Consider the following 24,456-nt stretch of genomic DNA (forward strand, 5'->3'; position numbering starts at 1 on the left):
CGCGCGCGGGGCTGCGGCCGGCAGGGGGCGGGGGCGCGCGCGGCGGGGCGGGCGGGGCGCCTGGTGCAGGAGGGCGGCGGAGGCGCGCGCGGGGGGCGGCGGTGCCCCCCCCCCCCCCCAAACCCCCCCCCCCGGGGACACCCCCCCCCCCCCCCCGAGATGCCGTCGGGGGGAGAGGTACGCTGCCCCGGTAGAGGCCTCGGAACGGGCCGCGGGGTGCCCTTCCTAGGGGAGGAGGTACAAAGGCGGCGCGGGGCCGCGGTGACGGGGCGCGCTGGGCGAACGTTTCGCTTTTTCGGCCTTTCAGGAGTCTCCGAAGTCGGCCAAAAGCACCACAAAGCCCGGCGGCGGCAGCGGGAAGGATGGCGGGGCTGAGAATTCGGAAGAGGTAAGGCTTCCGCCTCGCACGGCGCTGTCCCCGCGTTCCTGCAAGGGAGGATCCCTCCCGGATCCGTGGGGTCTGAGCAGAGAGCGGCAAAGGCGAAAGTTCGCACCAAGTTAGTGCCCCTCGAGCTGCGGCCCGAGGGAAGCGACGGAGGAGTCACGGCGAGCCTCCTGTCGTGCAGCCCTGCAGAAAGGCCTGGCGCAAAGCTGGGGGCAGTGTGGTGAAGCTGGCTGCAGGGAGAGACATGGCAGCCTCTGAGGTGACTGCTGTGTGGCCTCGCCTCGAGCGCTGTGTGCAGCTGTGGGAGCCACGATGTAAGCTATAAAACATCAGCCTCCAAAGGAGGGATATGAAGGTGGGGAAGGGTCTAGAGGCCAAGATGAATAAGGAGCAGCTGAGGCTCTTGGTTTACTCAACACAGAGCAGAGGAGCTGAGGGAGGCCTCATGGCAGCCTGCAGCTCCTCGTAGGGAGCGGAGGGCAGTGTGAAGCTCTGCTCTTTGGGGACAGCGACAGGGTCCGAGAGAATGGTGTGGAGCTGCGTCAGGGGAGAGCAGGTGGGGGTGAGGGAAAGGCTGCGCCCCAGAGGATGGTGGGCATGGCACAGGCTGCCCAGGGCAGTGGGCAGAGCCCTGATGCTGGAGCTCAGGGTGCACTGGGACACCGCTCTGACACTGGGGCTGAGTGGTCCTGTGTGGAGCTAGGAGTTGGATTCAATTATCCTTGTGGATCCTTTCCCTCTGGGGATATTCTATGAGTCAATGAGAGGAGCCATTGCTCCTAGGGAGGAGGAGGCCTGACAGACAGGAGCAGTTGCATTGCTCCTGTCAGAGCAAAGCACAATCAACTCTGTTGTCACCTGGTGTCAGAGTGGGAGAGTAGTGAGGAGTCAGAGAAAAGGAGCTTGTTCTTGAAAGGCATTTTCTGGGGGAGTGAGGCTGCGAAATAATTGCTAGGACACCTCAAAGAATAGGGATAAAGTGCTAGAGATGAAGTGATTCTTCTTTGTATAACTGCTTCGTTTCTGAGCTCAGCATTACTCACAAAAAGGCACAATCTGTATTCCTAACTATGCAGAGTCTCATTCTCAATTTTGATGTTGCCAATCTGGATGTATTAGGATGGCTTCAGCAGAATGTGATAACATGAAAAGCTGTATAAGAACTAACAAAAATTTGGGTCAGCTGGAGCTTTTCTGGCAGACTTGGGTCTGTCCAGCACCCAAACAGTGTGCTTGTGGGTTCTGAGACTTGGCTTGGAAGAGCAGTGTATGCCTGTCCAATAAAGGATGCATGCGTATGTCTGGTGGTATGGTTTTTGTTTTGTTTCTTTGTAATTCTGCAGTTTGGCAAACAAGCTGTGTCACTTCTACGTCCACAGAAGCCTGTGTACTCATGTCTTGTTTGGAATATTTTGCACTTATGATTTGGAGGATTGGGTATGGGAGATGTCAGGTTAATGAAGACCTGGAAGACTTCTGTGGTTCATGGGAACATCATCGTCCAAATAAGGTTACTTTAGGGTCTCCTTCAAAGCATGGACCTGTGTTGCACAGCCTCAAAAATTATCCCTACTACAGCCAATCCAGTTCAAGGTTCAAGCTGTGCTCATGCCTAACCTGCCTTGTAGCCAGCAGAAAACCAGCTGAGTTTGTTTGCCTTGGAGCTGGTGGCAATTTTGTAGATTCCTCTTTGTATATCCCATCCCTGTCTTGGCTTCTGCCTGTTTTATTTTGTGTATACAGCTACAAACGGCTTGCTTGAGGGCTGTCTGCTGATTTAACAAGTGAGGGAACGCCTAGTTTGGCATTATGGGGTCAGGCTCACCTTTTATTTATTTGGTACTCTTTGTTTGTTGAGTTCCCATCTCTAGGAAGAAGAAGGAAGCCTGAATCTTGCAATGTAAAGGTGATGGAGAGCCACCAAAGCAGAGCACTGTGATGTCCCCATCCAAACCCATGGTGTGTGGCTGTGTTTCCTGGTAACGAGTGCTGCAGCCAGAGAGGGAGAGTTAGTTACAAGTTTTCTTCCATTACCTGAAATGGCACATAATGTATGGTTGTTCCTGGCCACGGGAGAAACTTAGAAGAGATGTGTCTAACCTTCCCTCCCATAAAACATACCCAGCCACTTCCTCATACCCCAGACAAAATCCAGCCCTTCTTTAGGATGGAAGGCTGAGTCTCCTTTGATCATAGGAACAGAGAGCAGAAAGGAGACACCTCTCCAATGTGCTGCTGCCACAGGTCTCATCTCCATTTCCCTGTTGAGTTTGCGGTGAAGTTTGTTCTCTCTTGGTGCTTTGCTGTCTCGGGACTGCTCTGCTGCAGAATGGAAGAGAGCTTTTTGCTTGATGAGAAGAAATGTATACCAGTTTGAATGCAATTTTCCTGCTCTTCAGGAAGCACAGAAAGGTATTTCTGCTTTAATACTGGGGGTAAGGAACTTGGTCTGTGCGCTAGGAGCTGGACTTGTTTCTTGTGTTGGAAGCAGGAGGGGCTTTTGTCCTTAGGAAACACCTGGAGCAGTATTGTGTGGTAGGAGTTGATGGAGTCTCTTGACTTGTAAATTCTTTCGCGGTGTTATGGTTGTTTGGTTACCTTTCTGAAGGTGTGCTGAACAGAACTGTCAACTTTGTGTCTCAGTAGATCACATGTTTGATGGACTTGCAGCAGGAGAACATTATTTGGGCAGTTCTTCCAGCATGCTTTTTCTTCCTTTGCGCTGTGCTGCAGGGAGCAGAGGAGCTCTTACAGTCCTCATTTATCCTGGTACCAGAAAGCCGTGACTTGTTCTGCAGACAAGTTGTCCAGCTGGTGGAATGAGTAAAGCTCTTTGAAGAGCAGCTCTCCTTTGACAGACTGGAGCGAGTGCGGCAGACTGGGACCTCCTGTGAGGATCTTTGTGGAGGGAGAAGAAGAGGGAAGGAAGCCTGTAGTGTTTTATTCTTCACAGCAAAGGAGTTTTTTGTGGAGCTGAGGTGGAGGGGCAGGTGCTTTCAGAAGCAGGTAGGTCCCCACCAGAGGTGGTGTTTGAACTACCTACAGGGGGTAGTGCAGTGCTCTGTTGGTGAAAGTGGCTGAGGTGATGAGGCAGCATAGCTTGGCCAGTCCCCAATTTGCTCCAGAAGAGTTTGGAGCAGTGGAAGAAAATGTGAGAGCAGAGAGTGGGAAATAAAAGATTTTTTTAGATCGTTCCCTGTGGAACATGACGAAGGTATGAACGGAGAGAATTTCTGTGTAGCTATTTAAGGAGAAAAAAGAAATAGAAGAGCACATGTCAGAGTGGATGAGAGGATGATAAAGAGTTACTCTTGGCCAGAAAGCCTGGGAGAGGCAGCTGGGTGGTGAAGAGAGTTAATGACCTGGAAGTGAGAGCAGGGATTAGCAGCAGCAGTAAAGAGGGGTTGCTTTGCAGCCTCAAGGACAGCTTGGAGCCTCGCTGATGAGATGCACAGCTCTGGGAGAGGGTGCTCCTTTTCACTGAGCTGCTGTATTACGTGTTTTGCAGATATCTCCATGGGGCTTGTTACTGCAGTACCTGAAGTTCATTATTCAGACATAAGCGTTACAGTGTGTTGGTGTTACTTCTGAGACAGGGAGGTTGATTTTAATAGGGGAAGCCGTGTAACAACAGACAAAGAACAGGTACTGACTTGAGGGATGGGAAGGGAAGAGTCATCTGAGGAGGAGGAGCTGAGAGCAGATCTGGGCTGGAAGCTTAGCAAGCGGGGGATGCTCAAGGGACCAGTGAGGCAGAAGGGCTTTCCGAGTGGCGATACACCCAGCTGCAGTGGGAGTGCCTGCAGAGGTGAGGTCATGGATGGGAAAGAGAACAGAACAGAGGCTGACGCTGCGCTCAGAGTGGCTGGGAGAAGAGCATCTCCTGGAGCCCGGAGTGAATAGAAATGGCACAGAGCGGGCCCGGGGCCTGAGGCTCATTGACTTGTACTGGCAAGCTCTTAGCAGGGAGGAGAGGTGGTGGGAACTAAGAGGGAGGAAATGCCAGGCAGCTGGGGAGCCGGGGAGCTCAGATGTGCTTGTGATTGGGGCTGGCCCCTCCTGCTGGCAGAGCAGCCCGCTCCACTGCAGCGGGAAAGGTGGGGCTGCTGCACCGCGCTTGGGCAAACTGCTTTGTGCTGTTCCCTGCTCGCTCCAGCACACATGGCTCACAAACAGCATCTCTCCCAGCGGCTGTGGTGGTGTCAGGAGTGGGGCTGAAGCCTGGTTTGATGTGCTTGTGTTGGTCAGCTGATGCTGATGTCAGGGAAACTGTGAGGTTGATACCTGGTGTTAAGGGAAAAGCTTTGTTTTAGCAGTCTGGTATGTTCCCAAGGATAAAACTGTGTTAAAGAAGCTTGTAACAAGCCTCTCCTCTCCTGATTCATGTTACCAAAGTAGGGGGATGTTGAAGGCAGAAGGATGGTGGGCCTGATGCAGGAAGAGCTGCCTGAAAACAAGAATTCAGACCGATGCCACAACGTCAGTGTAGAAGTAATCAATGTTAAAACCCTTTGAGTGCTGCAGCATAAGAATGTATCCGGCCTTCCCCGTCAGTGGGTTTTCTCTAGGAAATTTTATGTGATACGTGCATATATCCATTTTCTAAAGAACAGTTGAAGCTGTGTTTTGTCTCTCTCCGTGCCTGATATGGAAGACTAGAAGCTAGTGGCAGTGACTTTTCCAGTCTCCCTAGTGAAGGGGACATGGCTGTAGACTGTTGGCCTGCAGTACACATACCATGGTGGGAACATGTGGCGTTGCTGAGTGGGTGGGGAATGTACAGACACGTTCTGTCAGCCTCAGATGTCTTCTAGCAGGACCCATAGGTTCTTCTTCCCTGAGTGTTACCTATAAGGTTATTGATGCACCTTTTGTCTCTCTCTGTACCACCTTTCCCCTGTAGTGGCTCAGCATTCATATTCTGCCCTTCTTCCCTGTGGAAGGAGGGTGATCCAGGTTCCCCACGATGCAGGTGCTCTTCTTGCACAGTGATGCTGTGCTGCACCTCCTTGGAAAATGTGAGGACTCAGTTCAGGGCAAGGACTGTTCCTGTCTTGGGTAAGCTGCAGGTAAGCCAATCCTCACAGGAAAGTACTGACCGTATCTTGTTTGGAGGAGAGCTCAGATAAGCCTCTGCACTGCTGGTGCTTTCCCCCAAAATACTCGTTGGCATTCTGAGGAGAAATGGGAACATTGTGCTCTCCCAGCAAGTCTGGAGTAGGCTGACTTCTTTCTAGAGGTGTTTCCCTCTTCCATGAGTTTTCAATGAGTTGCATCAGTGTGATGTTCCCAAGTCAGATAATAACCACTAAGGCTGGAGTGGGACTCAAACCAGCAGAACTTCAGCCAGAACAGAGCTGAGCTGAGAAAGCGCTGGCTTGAGTTTCCAGTTACCTGCTAAAAATAAGGAAAGCGTCTCTAAGTTCTTTTTAAGAGGCACCAAGTTGAGAGGACGTCTCTACACAAGAGTTTGTATCGGTAAGCTCTTATAACTTGTTGCAAGACCTGGCCTTGCTTTCCATATCTGTAGCACCACACGTGCTGGAAAGCTCTGATGCCTTCATAGTACCTCACAGGCATGAGCAGAACTGATGTACGCTTTGCAGATAGCGCTGCCCGTGCAGCCAGCTGACACACAGCCTCGCAGAAGTGGATGAGGTGTGCTGAAATGCAAGTGCAATGGTGCCAATGTGCCCAGTTTCTTCAGTCCAAGAAGATACTGACCATGTCTTATTGCCTGTGAGCCTTGTAGGTAAAAGCTTGTGAGTTTTGTTTGACTTTCTTTTCCATCACAGGCCCAGCAGCCGCAGCAGCAGCCTCAGCAGCAGCAACAACAAACAACTTCGAATAAACGCCCCAGTAACAGCGCTCCCCCACCAACCCAGCTAAATAAGATCAAGTACTCAGGGGGACCCCAGATTGTGAAGAAAGAGCGTCGACACAGCTCTTCTCGCTTCAATCTGAGCAAAAACAGGGAACTGCAAAAGCTTCCAGCCCTTAAAGGTACAGAAACTGTGGGACAGGAGCGACCTCCCTCACAAGCTGTGCTTTCTCCAGGCGGAAGAGCGTGAGGGTTCTTTCCAGGGTGACCTTAGTAGTCTCCTGCCAGCAGTGCTGTAGGGATGACTCTGGGAAAGGTGCTTGATGTGACAGCAGGTTGTGAATTGATGAATAGCCTAAAAGAAAAAGAGAATATTCTATATGAACTTGATTATTTGCTTTCCCATTTGAAGCAGTTGAAGCCCTAGTGCTTACATTTATTTGAGGTTGCTTCAGATTCTTCAGCAGTTTGTGTGGGAGGGTGGTAAAGTGTGGAGAACTTAGTAGAGACTGCTCTTGGCTCCTGCAGTCACCTGTTCCTGGGAGAATACCAGACCACCTTCTCCTCCTCAAGTTTCCATTGCAAGTTGTGATAGTGCTGTTGAACTTGTCTACGTTGGGGCAATTATCCAGCATTAGCAGTTAGTATCCATAATGGTGCAATTAAAGGTGCCTTAAGTAGAGACATGGAGAAAGTGTTGTCAGCAGTCACTCAACCAGGCCTGTTGCTGACACTGCTCACAGAAACAGGCCTTTTAGGAAAGGTGGCTGTCTGATAGTTCAGTTAGTCTATGAAGGAAGCTCATAAAGTGGGTTTCTTTTCCGCAGTAGCTTGCAATGGGAAGGGATTGATGCTTAGTAGATCAGACATCTGCACAGTGTTTGAAATCGCCAGATGGAATAGTTGTTCTTTACCTCCATTGTCCCAGTCTCCATATTAGGGGTTACTCTCCCTCCTACCACACCAGCTCAAGGGGGGCTGTGACTAAAGAAGGGAATGCATGCTTGGGGGTGAACCATGCTGATTCCTAGGCGAACCAGATAGATGCTTTGCCTACCTCGGAGGTCTGACAATCCCTATTTTCTCTTCCAGATGCTCCTCCACATGAGCGAGAAGAGCTTTTCATCCAGAAGCTGCGGCAATGCTGTGTGCTTTTTGACTTCATCTCTGACCCCCTCAGTGACCTAAAATTCAAGGAGGTGAAGCGAGCAGGTCTCAATGAAATGGTAGAATACATCACGCACAACCGTGATGTCGTCACTGAGGCCATCTATCCTGAAGCTGTTATTATGGTAGGGCATGGGGCCAGCATACGCTTGTTTGCCAAATAAATGGGGACTGTTCAGATGCGTGTGCTTTTGGGAGGGAGGGAGGGAAGAGAAAGAAAAACAGATTTGTCAGAGAGGAGTGTGACCTCAGTCTTTCCCATCCTTTGTAAAGAGAGGTGGAGGTTTTTTTCCCTGGCACAAACTTCACTTGTGAAGTTTATTTGTAATCTGTAACCCTGCGGCCTCTAGGAGGAAAGCTTTTTGCTATGGTAAATGTGTTGCTGTGCAGTGAGGGATTTGCTGCAGGAGGCCCATCGTAAGAGTAGTGATGTTGTTCATTGTCCTTTTTGCTGACCTCAGTTTTCAGTGAACCTCTTCCGGACACTTCCGCCGTCATCCAATCCCACAGGAGCGGAGTTTGACCCTGAGGAAGATGAGCCTACATTAGAGGCTGCCTGGCCACACCTACAGGTGAGGAGAAGGAAGGTATAGATGTGGGAAGCTGAGGGTCTGTGTCATCTGGATGCCTGCCCCAGTAAGTGAGGGTTGCTGTGTGCTAGGATAGGGAAGGGCCAGGCCATGGGTGAGAAGCAGCATGTAGGCAATGCAGGCGATAGGGGCATTCTGGAAACAAGCTGATGGCTCTGTGTAGTGTTCACCTGCAGGTGGCTGTATTCTCGTGTGGCACTGAGGTAGGCTGGAACACTTTGCTGGGAGTAAAGAGAATTGTGCCATATTGTGTCTGTAAGAAGCATTTCCCCGCAATGATAATTCCAATCCTGATGGCTCAAGAGCTCTCATCCTCTAGGCTTCAGCAGTATTGGAGACAGCACCCTTGTCTGTTTTGGCAATCCTCCTTGCCATGGTCTCTCGGAGGCATGTGGAAGAGTAGGAGTGCTTGTTGCCAAAGCAAAACCTATGCTAGCACCTGCTAACACATCTCTTTTATATTTATGTAACACAGTTGCAATAACTGGGAGCAAATGTGACCAGAAAAAAATGGGGAACAGGAGTGGCAGAAGAAGAAAAGGGGCTGAGGATTTCTTCAGTAAGCTGTGTCCCGAGAAATAGTTTAAGACAAATTAGGTGAAAAGCGTTATGAAGGCAAGAACAAACATGATTAATAGAGCTCAGAAGTGTAAGTCAGGAGGTAAGTTTATAAGAGTCTCCTCAGACACTTGCCGGGAGACATGCAGTCAATCTGACAAAGGCAGAGCAAGAGCTAGTTGCTGCAGGATGAGGCAAAAGTACAGAGGACATAAAGTGCAGTTCTGCAGCAGTGGTTAATCACTTCTCACTGCTCTGGTTGACGTAGGGATGTGAGTGTTGACAGGAGTGGTATTTCCTCAGCACCAGTGTGCTGCAAATGGTAGGAAGCATTTATTTCTTAGAACTAAGTCAGCAGCAGGCAGCGCAGGCCTGTGGCAAGAGGTCCACTGCTGAGTTTTCATCATGACCTCGGGTTTTTTTGTGCTGCTGTTCTTGGCAGCTCAGTTTCACCTGTGGTTGGGTGGCCCCACAGCTCCTTCAACTCCCAAGTTGGAACCTGGGGATACAATGCTCTAGTTTGGCCTAGTCGTCCCTCAGAGGCACTCTCTCTTGACAAGTTCTGCCTTTGGGTAATCTTGCCAGTCTAGGGCAGCAGTAGCACTGGAGGTTTCAACACTAGCAGCCTTCTGAAAGCAAGCTGCTGTTCTTGTGGGATTGTGACACAGCATGAATCTCACGTGGCTTAGTGGAGTCAATCCAAATTTGAAGCCAGTTCTCAGGGATCAAGAGGACACAGTATTTTCCTGGGGTCCATTTCATGTCTGCTCTTTTGTTCTTCCCCAGTATGTCTCAAGGGCTTCCAAGAAGACAAGGCTCTGGAGGGACCTTATAGTGGCCTTCTAGTACCCAAAGAGTGCCTACAGGCGTGCTGGGAAAAGACTTTCTGTGGGGGCATGTAGCAACAGGACAAGGGGAGGTGTCTTTAAACTGGAAGGGGGTAGATTTAGGCTAGATACTGGGAAGAAATTTTTTACTGTGAGGTTAGTGAGACCCTGGAACAGGTTGCTCAGAGGCATTCAGTGCCAGACTGGATAGGGCTGTGAGCAGCCTGGTCTAGTGGGAGGTGTCCTTGCCTATAGCAGGGAGTTGGAAGTAGATGACCTTAAAAGTCCCTTCCAACCCAAACCATTCTATTCTATGATGCTAATAAACCTAAGCCTCTGTCTTCTCTTCTGGAGGTTTCTGTTCTCTGTAAAGGTGGGGACTGAAGCTAGGAGATTTTCCCAGGCTTAGTGTCTTGATCTGAGTAGGTAGCTTTTGTCTTTGGCAGGACCTGAAATGATGAGATCTCATGCAGACTTGGGCACTTATATGCCACTGCTCCATAGCCCATTATAGTGAGGGCAGCTGAATCGGTGTCAGTGGGTGAGGAAATGTGTATTCCTGTGTTTTCTGTGCCCCCACTTCAGCTTTCCAGCCTTCTTTCAAGCCCCTAAGGAGATGGAAAACATGTAAAACGTGAAATAAACAGTGATGAGAAAATGAGGAGGATTTCTAAATGATCTCTTTTTCCTCCTGCAGCTGGTGTACGAGTTCTTCCTCAGGTTCTTGGAGTCCCCTGATTTTCAACCAAATATAGCGAAGAAATACATTGACCAGAAGTTTGTACTGTCTGTAAGTAATCATAGCCCCTGCCACTGTGCAGCACCTTTGTGAAGGACATGCAGCAGACTTTAGCCAAAGTTTTATGCAAATAGTCCAGTTTAATCAGGAGATATTAGATAATTAAGGTTTTTTTTCTTCTTATGTCTTTTCTTGGAAGAGCAGCTGGAGCTATCAGAGCTGGGCGAGCGGGCATGCAAGCTGTAGTCTCTGGAATTTGTCATCATTGGTGGGAGAGGGGCAGTGGGGGCCTTGCAGGAGGAGCATGGGAACACACTGCTTTGGAGTGTGTCCAGGCCATTGCTGTGCTTTACAAGATGAATGCTGATGGTACCAACTTGTGGCTAGGGAGGTGACCACTGTGCTCAAGGTGCTGAAGGCATCTCTCAACTGGCGGAGCCGCTTTTGCTGAGTAGGAGCAGTGCCTAGTATTGCTCATAGCCTCATCCAGGCAGTCGTGTGTGCAGACACTGAATTTCTGTCCCCACAGCTGCTGGATCTCTTTGACAGTGAAGACCCCAGAGAACGTGACTTCCTAAAGACTATTCTGCACAGGATCTATGGGAAGTTCCTGGGTCTGCGAGCGTATGTGAGACGGCAGATCAACAATATATTTTACAGGTGAAGTGTTTCCTAGTGCCACTGGCTTGATGAATGTTTGGTACAACACAGTGAGAGCGATTCTGAGCATTGGACTGTCCCTAATCCAGGTTTGAATTAGCCAAGTAACTTGGTTATATCATTCTGTTTTGGTATGGACAGCACTGGCCTGTGCCTAAGAGCAGCAGACGTTTGGTAGTGCTGTCTTCAGCATACATAGCAAACGTTGGGATTGGTGAATGTTAGCTTCTCTGAAGTTGTGTTGATCAGGGAGCAGTGAATAGACTATTTGCCTCCATCTTTCACATCTTGAACTGTTTTCTCCAAGTTCTGTTTTCTAGAAGAATACCTTTCCCCACTGTTTTTCCTTCCTTTTCTTTATCAGACTGGATCCAGTGTTTGGCAATGACATTCTTCTCTCTTCAGGTTCATCTATGAAACAGAGCATCACAATGGGATTGCAGAACTGCTGGAGATCCTAGGAAGGTAAAGATGGTCTTGTAAGTCCCAGAGGATTCACAGTGCATGACATGTCCTAGCTCAGTGTGCTGTGTGAGCTAGTAGTGCCCTCTGCCAGCTGGTGTTGCAGGTGCTATCTTCAGAGAATCTCTGGTGAAGCACACAGTGCTTTCCATCCTGCTGACAAATGCAGTGATAGTTTTTCCCCACATCCGTCTGCTCTTCTTTTGAGTTTGAGTCCAGCCACACTTACTGCCTGCTGAGGCAAAAGAGCTTCTCACAGCCTTGAGAAACTGTAGCAGTGGGCAGCCTCCTCCATGGCTTTCACTGCCCTTCAGCAGAAGCAGCCCTCTCTTACGCTGCTGTTACTCTGTTCTGTTGAAGCTGAGCCTTGGTGTCTGGGCTACCTCTGTGATGGACTTCCCCAGAGGTTCTGTTAAATTGTGTCTGAAGGTTCCTGGGCTTATTCTGGCACAGAAAGCTGTGGAGCCTTGGCTCCTTTAGAGGCTTTTCCCTGCCATGCCTGATAAGGAAGCATGCTTTCACTGGATATGTTTTGCAAGGTGGGGCCCCAGCAGCTGTACTTCCAGTGGTAGGTGTTCTCTCCAGTTGTTAATGAAAGCTAAGGCATCTCACTTATTCTTCTGTGGTGAGACATACTGTGTTTCTGCTGGATGAAGAAATTAATGAGATTCTTGTTTCTTTTCAGCATAATCAATGGGTTTGCTCTGCCTCTGAAGGAAGAGCACAAAATGTTCCTCATCAGGGTCTTGTTACCACTGCACAAAGTGAAATCTCTCAGCGTCTACCACCCACAGGTGAGAAGTGCTTCAAGTCTTCAGGGCAGAATGCAGTTCTTGCAGTAGTGCTTATGCAGGTTTGCTTGTAGCTATTCATCAGGCTGCATTACTCTATTACATGACCTTCTTGCTGTGAGATGTCTGGGGCTTTTCACTGGCTCTTTACTGTGGTGATTTGTCCCAGCCTTGCAGTGTCTGGGCCTGTGTGCATTATGAGTGTGCTTTTTTGGCACTGGCTGATAGGAAGGTATCCTCCACTTCCTGCTGACTTAATGCTCTGACCTGCTTTGCCTCTCTGTGATGGAAGATTGTGAAATATTGGTGCATTACTGAAACGAGGGGTAAAATTCAGAGCTCCATTCATCAGCCTCTGTATGTGGTGTGTCAGCTGTTAGTCATTGCTGAGATATGCAAATGGTTTGGAGTGCTGGACTGCTGGACTGGCATAGAGATTAATTTCTTGCCATTTAGAAGTTAGAAGAGAAGCATGGAGATCGGGAGCTTGGAAGTGAAAAATGGATGCTGAACAGTGATGTCTGTTCTCCCAGCCTTGTTCTTACTGGTTTGCTCCTTGTCATGTGTGTGGCTGTGCTTGCATTAGAGTGCATTAGCTGTGGGCTGCTCTATGTGAGTCATGTTATTCTCTAATATTGCATGCACTCACTAAGCTCAGGCCCTATCTAGTCTTAGGGCCCACTTGCCATCAGAATTGGGACTGACTTAATACAGTCTGATAGTGTTAGGACGAGGGGGGATGTCTTTAACCTAAAAGAGGCAAGACTTAGGTTAGATATGGAGAAGTTTTTTACTCAGAGGATGATGGGGCACTGGAACAGGTTGTCCAGAGAGGTTATGGGTGGAGACATTCAAGGTTGGGTTGGATGGGATCCTGGGCAGCCTAATTTAGTGGTTGACAAACCTGCCCACAGCATGAGGGTTGGAATTAAATGATCTTTGAGGTCCCCTCCGACATAAGTTGTTATGTGATTACAACTGGATTCATTTGGAGCTGCAGCTGTCTGCTTGTCACACACACACTGTGGAGGGCCTAACATTACTTCCAGTTGTGGGTGGTGGTGTTGCTTGTATCTCCAGTAGACTTGAGGAAGCTCTAACTTTGCCATGTGTTCTTCCTGCAGTTGGCATACTGTGTTGTACAGTTCTTGGAGAAAGACAGCAGCTTGACAGAGCCGGTGAGTAACCTTTCTTAACCTCTGCATGACAGTCAAGGCCCCAAAGCTTCACAGCTTCCTTAGGGATCAGAAAGTGTGAAAAGAGGCTGCAGAGTCCGGGGGGATGTAGATTATTTACCAAACTTGCTTGGCACCTTGTGGGCAAAATGGACGGTGCTGCTCATGTGCAGGCCTTTCTGAAAGCTTCAGGAACATGGCTAAAGTTTGCCTTTGTGCTTCAGATCTATACCAAGCATCCTTTCAGGGCAGAGCCAGTGATAGATTCTGCAGAGACAAAACAAATAGCTTTCTGACACCTGGTGGAACCAGCGTGAACTCGCAAAGACTTTGAAATAGGAAGAGTTCAGTCTGCCAGAGTTGGCTGAAAAACTGTCAGAATGAGGTTATAAAACTGGAACCCAAAAGACTACTTAGGCAAGCCCCTGTTTCTTGATGAAAGTATTCTTCCTGCTCTAGCATCAGTATGCTAACTCCACAGTATTAAGTCACAGTGCAGAGACATATGCCTTCAGGATGTAGTGCTGTTGAGACAGCAAGTTCTAAAATGTGTGAGCAGTGAGTCCCTCACGTATTCCAGTTACTGGCTACGCAGGCATGCAGTGTTAGCCAGGCTGTATGCTGGTTTGGCAGGGGGTTGGCAAGAGACAAATGTTTCTCCACCTACTGCAGGCCAGGAAATGTCTTCTACAGAGCTGAGCTTCGCAACCTCAAAACAGCAGATGGCCATGTGCTTGTGTCATTATAGCAGGGAGCACCAGAAAGTGTGAGCATTTTAATGAGTAACACTAGCTGAGGTCGTTCTGTTCTTTGGCTGAAATGTGTGTGTTTTTGGTGCTCAATGGAAGCTGGTCAGCTTTCTGGCTCTGCAGCTCTGATGCTGGAATGCTGAAACAGATCTCCTTGCTTTTTTCTTTTCTTCCTTTTTAAATGTAGGACCTCAGTTTTCTGTGTTCCTAAAAGCCTGCTCTGAAACAAATTGTGTAAAGTAGCTTCCTGATCATGCTGAATACTTCCTGTAGCTTAAATCCAGCCTAGCAGCCTCCTGTCAAAGCACTCACTGTAGGGTGAGGGATAAGAGAGAAATGGGAAAGTCTGTCAATACTTCCAAGATTCATTCTGAAGCTTATTCAAATAATAAAGCTCATCACTGCTTGCTTAGCTGGTGATCCGTGGATTAGAGACACAGCTCTGGTTTGTTGTCAGTGGGCCATTGCATAGGGTCCTTACCATATAGACTTGTTGAAACATCCTGCTTGTGAATGTTTTAAATAGCCTCCTGGTGTTGCTGGGGTTATTGAAGTCTGGGGTTGTACCCCAGCAAGGCCCTGACTGCAGTAGAAGATGTTGCCATCAATGCTGAAAGGAGCCCAGGTCTTACTAGGTCTGCAGTCACTTAAAGTGTGCCACCCAAACCGTGCTCAGTAAGGCTGAACATGGTAGCTCTTACATTACAGCAGCCTGAATGATTGCCAGGTGAGCAAGACTTCAGGTGTGCTAAGTAATAGTGAACACAGACTCAGCACACCTTGCACCACCTTAGCTGTAGGAGAAACTCTCTGAGTCACTGGAGCTGACTCTTGCCTGAATAGCAGACCTGAGTGACGACAAATGCTGAGGATACCAAGCTGCTACTTGAGCCTTGAGTTGGTGGCTCAGATGTTCCTCATCTTGCTGTTGCTTTGCCTACTGCTGTCCTTGTGCTGGGGTGAAATTTCCCTCATGCGTTTGCTTCAGGATCAGATTGCTGAAGTACAGAGTTTAGAATAGTAGCTCTTACCAGGAAATGGCTGTTTCTGTTGTCTGTAGAGTTAGTGCACAGTTAGCATTCCTGTAAACCCCATACTGATGGCTCCAGCTGAGTGAAGGTCTGCAAGATCATGGATTCTGTCTTTGACAGTACGTAGAAGTAGGTGGTTAGGCAAGGAAGTGGTGTTAATAAATGAAGTGGGATATAGCTCTATATTCCCCTAGTGTATTCCTCCACTATCTTGTAAGCAGTAGTTTTCTCAGACAGAAGTTGCATCTGTATTGTCATATTTCATATCATCGTTAGGTTTAGCCTCCATAAACTTATCTGCTCCTTTCTGGAACAATCTGGACTCTAGACAAAAGTCCTCAAGAACAGCTCTGTAATCCAGCTACCTTTGTATGTAATGGTATTTCCTTTTGCTCGCCCTGAATGTGGCCATTGCATTATTTGTTGGGTACTTTCTAGCATTCAAGCTCTGTGGTATATTAAATAACAATTCCTTCATCACCTTCCCCATAGCATTTCTGATTTTACTGGTTGATCTTTCATTGTTGCTCTGCACCATCTGGCATCCCCTGCCCACTCTGAGTTGATCCTTGTTAAAGTGAGCTGGAGGAAGTAGTAGTTCTAAGCTTTGTGCTGGTAGTACCAAATGTTAGCATCCTGGGCAGCACTGCTGTCTTGTATGCAACTTGGCAGAGTTTGTGCTTTTCTCTTCCTTCTTCCCTGGTAACTCACCCTCACTCTCTGAGAGTGTCATTATTTCTGTTACTTCCTCTCCTTTGCTGTTGTGACCAGACTTTTAAAATCCTTTTTCACCCTCTGTGTTAACTTTCAGTCTCTAACACTGTGTCTGTACCCTTCCTACTCAGGTGATTGTGGGCTTGCTGAAGTTCTGGCCGAAAACACACAGTCCCAAGGAGGTGATGTTTTTAAATGAGCTGGAAGAGATCCTGGATGTGATTGAGCCATCTGAATTTGTGAAAGTTATGGAGCCCTTGTTCAGGCAGTTGGCCAAGTGCGTCTCCAGCCCACACTTCCAGGTGGGTCCCAGCTCAGGGAGTGGGTAGGGGTCTGACTTGTAACCCACTTGGCACGTGAGGGTTATGCCACAGCTCTTGAGCTTGTCTTTGTGGACCAGTGGCACGTGGTGGTGCCACCAGAGAGAGTACTGGGGTTCCATGTGGTGGGAGGCAGTGAGAGTCCTTGCCCAGCCACAGAGCAATCTCATCCAGAGGGGTAACTAAGCTGATCAGTGGATCCCCTCCTGCTGCGCTGTGCTGTGCAGCAGCTGGAGCAGAGGTACTCTGCTACCTCCTGTTTTAGCTGGCAGATGCAGTATAGAGGAGATCCATCCAGTGTCACCCTCTCACAGTAGGTCCAAGCTGGCTGCAGTACTAGGTTGAGGCTGATGAAAGAGGCTTGTGGAACACAAGTGGCTTCAGACAAGGTTCTTTGTATTATTCCAGCATTGTTGACAGGTATACTGAAAGTGGTAGTGTGCTTCTTCCTTGTTCCATGAAACGTGGATTGCCCATATGTGGGAGTGGGGTGAAATGGTGATGTAGCCCATCCCTGGAGTGTGACTGCACAGTGAGGCAGACTGCAGCCGGTGTCTTTTAATACAGTGAGGAACAAAGTTGTGTTCAGAAGCCAAAAATGGGATCAAGATAGGTTGTGTGTAAAAATTTCCCAGAAGGGAGTGACTCTGGAAAGGACTTGGGGAGCTTGATCAAAATTAATTGGACGTGAACTGCTTGTTTGGTTGATGGGAACCAAGGGGCTAATGAGACCTTTACACCTGGAAGTAGCTACAGTAGGAAACTGGAACAGTAGAGCACAGTAGGAAAAGGAACTTGAATGGAAGAAGGGAAAGGCTGGAGAAGAGGCGTCCTGTACTTCGTACCAGTCCTCTTCTGCTACCAGCTCTTTGCAAAACAGGACTGAAAAACATGGACAACTTGTGAACACTTCACAGTCTAGGGGAATAAACCTCAAAGGTGTTCCAAACAGGAAGAGTAAACAGTTTCAGTGACTGCAACTTGTCAGAGAGCAAAAGTGAGAATCGTCTTCTTCGTAAGTCTGAACACCTTGGTGTGGGAGAGTTTTCTCCAAGTGGATTGTGCACTAATCAGCAGTCAGAGGCTTAACAGGATATAATAGGTGGAAACCAAGGCTAGGTAAGTGAGCACAAGATGAGTTTCACTTCATTTACTCGTGTGAAATGATATATTAAGAGGATATAGTGAGTTCTGTCAGACAAAATGTAGAACAGACTTAGATGCTTCTTTTCCCAGGTGTTTAGCTCATCCTCAAGCCAGTGCTAAGTGCAGAAATTCACACATCAGCTTGGTTACTGCGTTGCTGAAATTTGTAGCTAAATATGAAGAAGTGTGGTTGAATCTCTCTTGAAACTTGCCAGATTTGTTTGACGTGTTGGAGCAGAGTTGGTGCCCCGAGTCTTTCCATATTTTCACCCATGCTAAATCAGGAAGATGGATTGTGATCCTGGTATTTGAAGCATGCTCAAATGCCTGGGGAGACTGTGTTAGAGAGAAGGCCAGGGAGGGATGGTAGCTGTGGAGCTTTACAATCTGAGGAAATGAAGGAGTCCTGGAGTTAGTCTGTGCCGTGACCTGAAGAGGATGATGTTACTGTGCTCAAGTGTTGTGTAGAGAGCATTGGAGTTAATGTTGGACTTGCCTGCTTAAGAATGCAACGTTTTCCCCCCAGGGAAGTGAGAAGTGTCTGGTTAAATGCCATAAGAGAAGGAACTTAAGGCAAAGGGAAAAAAAATGGCCATGCAGACGTTGGCAAAGGTCAGCCGTGCTGCCTGTGCTGCGGGGAAGTGTTTGCTCCTCAGCTGGGCGGTGGTAAGCTCTGGTCTCAGCACTGCACAGTTTCCACGTGCACCACAGGTGTTACTGGAAGGAGCCTCTCCAAGAATGGGTTTCTCTCCCACTGCAGGTGGCAGAGCGAGCGCTGTACTATTGGAACAACGAATATATCATGAGCCTGATCAGCGATAACGCAGCCAAAATTCTCCCGATCATGTTTCCAGCGCTCTACAAGAACTCCAAGAGTCACTGGAACAAGTAGGTCTTTCCGCATGCCCTGGCACTTGCTGTGCATGCAGGATTGCTTGACCTACTAGCGATCTTGGGGCATGCTGCTACAGTGCAATGGTGCATGGCACTGGGTGACACCAGGTGCTGAGACAGGGGGTGTTGTTAGTGTTGGCATGGGAAGGTGCCACAGCAGACCACGGTGGCCTGTAAGGTCTCAGACATCTTGCAGGGGTTGGCACTGTGGCTGTCGAGTCCACCCAGAGTTTGATACCTGCGTCTCCCTAGCTCTCTTGGAGGTGTGCTGTAGGTTTTCCAGCGGATTCTTGACTGCTTGTTAACTGATGATCACCCACTTGTGATGGGATACCTCGTCTGATGCACGTACCTGGCTGCCCTTGAGTACAGAAAGAATAGAGAAAGCAGAAACGGCTGGGCAGATGTCAGATTGCCTCCTGTGTCTGCACCCTCAATACTTGTCTGTGTTGCAGTTCTCCCCTAAACTTCCTTCTAGCCTGTCTTCCAGCTGCTTCTTACTAACTGATTTCTTACCCATTTAAATCAAACTGCAGAACTCCTTCTTAATGCATTAGCTGAAAGTGCTTAGTCCACAGCTGAGATCCTGAAGCTTTCTTGTAAATAAACAAATAAATAAATAAAATACAGGGAGATGGGGGGGGAAAAAGTCATCTTCTCCTATTCCAGAGTATGGAAATATCAAAGTAATTAATTCTGGGGAAACTGGACAAGACCAGGACTTAAGTATATGCTGTGGTAGTAAAGACGGGGTTGTGAGGTAGAATTGCTCCTTACTGGCCTGCTGTTTCTCTTAGTTGTAGCAGGAAGCACAGACTTGAGCCATCAGGCAGGGCTGGTCTGAATGTGTGAACATCTCCATGCTGAGCTGTCCTGCTCTCTTTTCCATTCAGTGTCTGTCAGTCTACACATGCAGGCACCAAAGCATCACACTCTGTGCATACGTTTACCAGAAGACAGACACATGCATATGCAGACAGGCACACACACACACATACAGACATGAGTATAGCTGCTCTCCCACTCAGTGTTACTGCACCTGATCAGAGTTCAGAAGAGGACTTCATGTTCCTGTCTGAAATGCTCTGCCAGTTCTCTTTCCTCCTTTTGCAGTCAACGTTCCTGATTCTGCTCTTTCTACTTTTCTTACTTGTCTCTGTTGTGTTGGTATGGCAGAGGAGGTCCTAAAGGTGTTTTCCTCTTTTCTCTCTATTTTAGCATTGATGGCTTTGTCTCGGCACAGGCTGAGTGCCTCAGTTTCTCCTCTTCCTTCCCATAGCTCGTTTCCTCCCTGTTTTGTCAGTCAGACTGCATAAATCCAGCAGGGCTGTAGCTCTCTTCCTTATTCCATCTGTAGAGCTGGAGATGCACCAGGGCTCACATCTACAGTCTCATCATTTCCCACAGCTCAGGTATCTCACAGTCAGCTTGAATACTTGTTTTTATTCCTTGGGGAGGGTCTTTGTCACTGAGCCTGCTCAGGCACGTTGTAACCTATATGTAGATTACTGACACAAAGGCAGGTTTTTTTTCCCTCTGCTCTTTTCTGTTTCCAGGACTGCTGGATGTCTGTGTTTTGGGCAGCTTAGTAGCAAAACTCATGAGTGGGCAGCCCAAAAAAGTCATGTTGTGCATCTTGAGGTTGATTGTGGAAGGCAGTAGAGCTAGATTAGGGAAATCCCTCTTCTGAACACCTCTGAGAAGGTCCTTAGAGTCCTTTCTCTCCAGTTTGTGACTTTAGGAATTGAGTGCGATTGTTTTTGCACTTGCAAAGAGCAGTCAGAGCAGGGCTATCCCAATGGTCTTCTCTCTTTTCACTCCATCTCTTTCTCTGTATGATGGTCTCAGATGCCATCTGTGCAAAGGGGTTTTTCCACTCTAAGAGGAGGGGCTGTGTGAGGACATGTACCAATGCTGTGATGTATGAGTTGTTGTGACTGTTTGCTCTTGTCTCTCTGCTGCTGGGGCTAACTCAGGGCTGAGATTCTGGAGGACACCACCATGACTTGTTCTCCCTTCCTGTTTTCTTTGCAGGACGATCCATGGACTGATCTACAATGCACTAAAGCTGTTCATGGAGATGAACCAAAAGCTTTTTGATGACTGCACACAGCAATACAAGGCAGAGAAGCAGAAGTGAGTAAGAGCTTCTTGCCCAGTGGCTTGAGCTCGTTGTGGAGTCTCTTTGAATACACTAACAGCTGGTAGATCCCAGTAGACAGAGGGGGAATGAAAGGCTGGTGCAAATCATTTTATCAGAAAGTAGAGGGCTGCTCAGCGGTAACTGTATGTGGGGGTGAGAAGAGTTAGTAAACATGTGATCAGGTAATCCTTCCACTTCTGCTGAAGCAGTTAGCTTGGAAAAGAGCGACAGAGTTTTCTGGGTCATGAGGAAGTAAACTGCAGTGTGAAAAGTCTGCTTAGCTTTACAGAGAAGCTTTTGGTCTGCCTTGAAAATATTTGGCAGTTCTTATATGTCTTGGTAATGCTTGTAGAATCCTGCTGCTTTAGAAAGTGTTTTCTGAATAATTCTGCTGTGGAGAGCATAATGAATCTTTTGCACCACAGGATGCTTTCAGTTTTCCAGTAATAAAGATGGAATAATATCTGGAACTTCGAAGAGCAAATGGTGGGGATAAAAATCTTAGCTCAGCAAGTATCTGTGCTGTGATGCAAAGAGAAAACACTCTGCTCTTTCTGCTGCCTTGTGTTCAGAGTGATTGGTGAGTCCAGTCAGTTCATTAAGATAGAAAGAAACTTTTTCTTTCCCAAGTCAGATTTCTGCTGGCTTTGTTTTGCAGAAGAGCAATAAATAGCAAAGGTGAGATGTGGAGTTTGGGGGTGGGTAACATATGGAGAAATGAGTAGTTTGCAGTTTCTAAGTTGACGGCGTTAATAACTTTTTTGCTGCCCAGTTATGAAGGGACAGAAGTCACCTGTGTCTCTGGAATGACAGATGTATCCCTACAGTACATGAAGTCATATTGGGCCTAACTGGGAACAAGCAGCACTTGCACCCCATTGTGACTTGCCCAAAGACTCTGTGCATGCTTAGTGCAGACTGCCTCAGGAAGGGGGACTTTGGGGACCCAAAAGGGTACCAGTGGCCTATTGGTATAGCTTCTGTGGAGACAGAGGAGATATTAAACGTCTATCTGCCTTGCCTAGTCTTCCAGAGGACCCTTCTGATGTGAAGGCTGCTAGGAATTGAAGAACTGTAAGTGCCAGTTGCTACCACAGCAGTGGATTGGCAGCAAAGGTTGTGCACCAGGGGGTGGTCAGGCATGGAACAGGCTCTGCAGGGCAGTGGTCACAGCTCCGAGCTGCTGGAGTTAAAGGAATGCACAATGCTATCTGACATAAGGGTTTGAATTTTGGCTGGTCCTGTGTGGAGTTGGATTTGGTGATCCTCATGGATCCCTTCCAACTTAGGAGATTCTGTGATTCTTTGGTATTTTCCCTGTTCTAGGGCATTTGTGAAGCCCGTTCCTTGATCCCCCCCTACATTTTAAGTCACAGTCAAAGCATATTTATGTTGAGGTCTATCTGCTGTTTCCATCAGGCTTTTTCTATCTCCTACAGCTTATACCTGCTCTCTGCTGTTGCAGGTGACAGTGAGCAGTACCAGTGTGCAGCTTATGGAGGATTATTCTGTGAAAGATCCGCAAACCGTAAAATCATAGAATTGCTTGGGCTGGAAGGAACTTAAAGACCATCCAGTCCCAATCCCCCTGGGTGGGCTGGGTTGCCACCCACGAGATCAGGCAGCCCAGGGCCTGGTACATACCTGCAGGGGTGGGCACAACTTTTCTGGGCAACCTGTTCCAGTGCCTCATCACCCTCTGAGTGAAATTTCTCTCCCTAATGTCTAATCTAAATTTCCCCTCTTCTAGTTAAAAGCTATCCCTCCTTGTCTGATCACTATCAGACTGTGGACACAGTCAGTCCCCCTCCTGCTTATAAGCTCCCTTCAAGTAGTGGAAGGTCACAATGAGGTCTCTCCACAGCCTTCTCTTCTTCAGACTGAACAAGCCCAGCTCCCTCAGCCTTTCTTCACAGGAGAGGTGCTGCAGCCCTCTGAGCATCTTCATAACCCTCTCCAACAGCTCCACATCTTTTTTGTGCTTAGGGCCCCAGGTCTGGACACAGTACTGCAGGTAGTGCCTGACAAGGGCAGAGTAGAGGAGAACAATCCTTTCCTTCTTGCTTTTCTACCACCTCTCTTTTGATGCAGCCCAGGATGCTGTCTTTCTTCCAGGCTGCACATGCACACTGCTGGCTCATTTTCCACTTTTTATCCACCAGGACCCCCAAGTCCTTCTCCAGTAGGCTGCTCTCAAGGAGATCTTTTCCCAGTCTGTACACATACCTGGGATTGCCCTGACACAAGTGCAACATCTTGTTAAACCTCATTATGTTCACGCGTCCACTTCTCAAGTTTGCCCAGGTTCCTTTGGGTGGCATCCATTTTGCACCACTCAGCTTAATGTCAGCAGCACACTTGCTGAGTGTGCCCTCAGTCCCACTGTTTGTCAGAAATAAAGATGCTGAAGAACACTGGTCACAAGATGGACCCCTGGGGCACACCACTAATCACCAGCTTCTATCTGGGTGTTTATCTGTTGACCTCAGCCCTCTGGCTGTGACCATTCAACCAATTCTTTATCCACCAACTAGTCAGCCTTCAAATCCGTATCTCTCCAGCTTAGAGACAAGAACATGGTGTGGGACCGTGTCACAGGCCTTGTAGAAGTACAGGTGGATGACATCAGTTGCCTTTTCTTTGTCCACTGCTGCCATCGCTTCATCACAGAAAGCCACCAGATTGGTGAGGCATGATGTGCCCTTGGTGAAGCTGTGCTGGTGTGAATCACCTCCTCGTCTCACACATGCTGTAACATCTCTTCCAGGAGAATCTGTTCCATAATCTTCTCAGGCATGGACATGAGGTGAGGCTCACTGGCCTGTAGTTCTCTTGATCTTCCTTTCTTAAAAATAGGAGCGAGTTTTCCTTTTTCCAGCCACCATGGTCTTCATCTGGACTTATTCTTTGGTTACAGTGGGAGGGATTTTGCTCCCCCAACTTCTGCTTAGAGGTCTGGGGATGTGGGAGATATGAGAAGCCTGACTAGCAGTGAAGACTATGACAGTACATCAGTCTTCTGTGTCCATTGTTGCCAGTCCAAATGATGAAGGGACAGAACCATTCTCATTTATCAGGTTCACTCTCCATGATTTGTCTCTTCTAACCTGTAGAACCCCTTGTTATTTTTCACTTCCCTTGCCTAGTTCCATCTGCATCTTGGCCTTCCTGATCCCAACTCTCCATGTTCAGACAGCATCCCTATATTTTTCCCTGGCCACCCATCGCTGTTTCTGCTGCCTGTATTTTTCCTTCTTATCTCTCAGTGTGACCAGCAGGTTCTTGCTCAGCCTTGCTAGTTTCCTGCTATCTCTGTATTTCTCCTACTAGGGGGATGGAGAGCTCTTGTGCTGTCAGAAAGGTGTCCTTAAGGAGTTGCCTCCTCTGTTCCATTCATATGTTTCTAAGGGAAGTTTTCCAAGGGCTCCTAATTAACAATTCCTTAAACAGCTGGAACTGCTGTGTTCTCCTGAAGTTCAAGGTTCTGACTCTGCTCTTCATCAGGCCCATATTCCTTGAGATCACAACCTCGACCAGGGCACGCCTGCTAGAGCCCAGACTGCCTCAGTTATTGAGCTCTTTAATGGTCTGCTCTGCACTGATGAGCACCATCTTGTAACGTTTCACCTCTGGTTGTTCTGTTCAATACTCAGACCAGGAAGTTATGCTCAGTGCACTTCTGGATGACTTGCAGCCCACTGTGTTGCTTTCCCATCAGACACACAGGCAGTTGAAATCCTCTATCAAGATGAGACCTAAGATGAGACCTGTGAGCGCAGTGCCTTTGCAGCTGAAGTAAGAAAGCCTCGTTAACAGGCTCCCCTTCATCAGGCAGCCTGGAGTGGACCTGGAGCACCAGGTGTCCTTCACTGATCTAGTCAACATGACTCGTATCTGTTTCTTAGGGTCACTTCAGAGGCAAGCCTCAGAAAATCAAGCATGTGCTTGGGAAGATGAGTTTACCTGAGAAGTATGCCTCAGTTCTTTGCTGAAGGCCATTGTGGAAATGCCCTCTTCTCCCTCTGTGTCTTTAAAACTTCAGCCATATACAAGCAAATGCATGTACACATAATACTTAGGCTGCACATTCTGAACTGTAATAGAAAATAAGTCATATCAGGAATAACTTGTTTCTCTTACAGGAAGCAGCGTTGTTTAGTTGTATCTCCCCTGTGGAAGGAGACAGTTTTGTCACAAAAGAGTGTCTTGGAGGCTGCAGGGCCATTCCTGCCCTGCCCCTTGCTTGCTCTTCTTTCAGCCTGGTCCAGTGAACAGCAGTCCCAG

The 24,456-nt window shown here is 48.1% G+C and overlaps 1 protein-coding gene across 3 annotated transcripts in view; it reads left to right on the top strand.

Moving 5' to 3' along the window:
* Positions 1-305: 305 nt before the first annotated feature.
* PPP2R5D (protein phosphatase 2 regulatory subunit B'delta) overlaps positions 306-24,456 on the top strand; it is a 28,918-nt gene continuing 4,767 nt past the window's right edge. Inside the window, exons 1-13 of one of the 3 annotated variants that reach the window (XM_042894545.1) lie at positions 306-388; positions 2,244-2,344; positions 6,181-6,388; positions 7,299-7,498; positions 7,835-7,945; positions 10,046-10,138; positions 10,617-10,747; positions 11,153-11,212; positions 11,895-12,003; positions 13,125-13,178; positions 15,801-15,971; positions 17,896-18,023; positions 20,064-20,165. In XM_042894545.1, coding sequence (XP_042750479.1) covers positions 2,324-2,344; positions 6,181-6,388; positions 7,299-7,498; positions 7,835-7,945; positions 10,046-10,138; positions 10,617-10,747; positions 11,153-11,212; positions 11,895-12,003; positions 13,125-13,178; positions 15,801-15,971; positions 17,896-18,023; positions 20,064-20,165 — 1,388 coding nt within the window. In that variant the 5' untranslated portion in view covers positions 306-388; positions 2,244-2,323. The other 2 variants (XM_042894543.1, XM_042894544.1) reach the window with 2 other exon arrangements.

Source organism: Lagopus leucura, unplaced genomic scaffold, assembly GCF_019238085.1.
Source record: "Lagopus leucura isolate 7727_CA_CO unplaced genomic scaffold, USGS_WTPT01 1-18_obj-0_obj, whole genome shotgun sequence".
Taxonomy (NCBI): domain Eukaryota; kingdom Metazoa; phylum Chordata; class Aves; order Galliformes; family Phasianidae; genus Lagopus; species Lagopus leucura.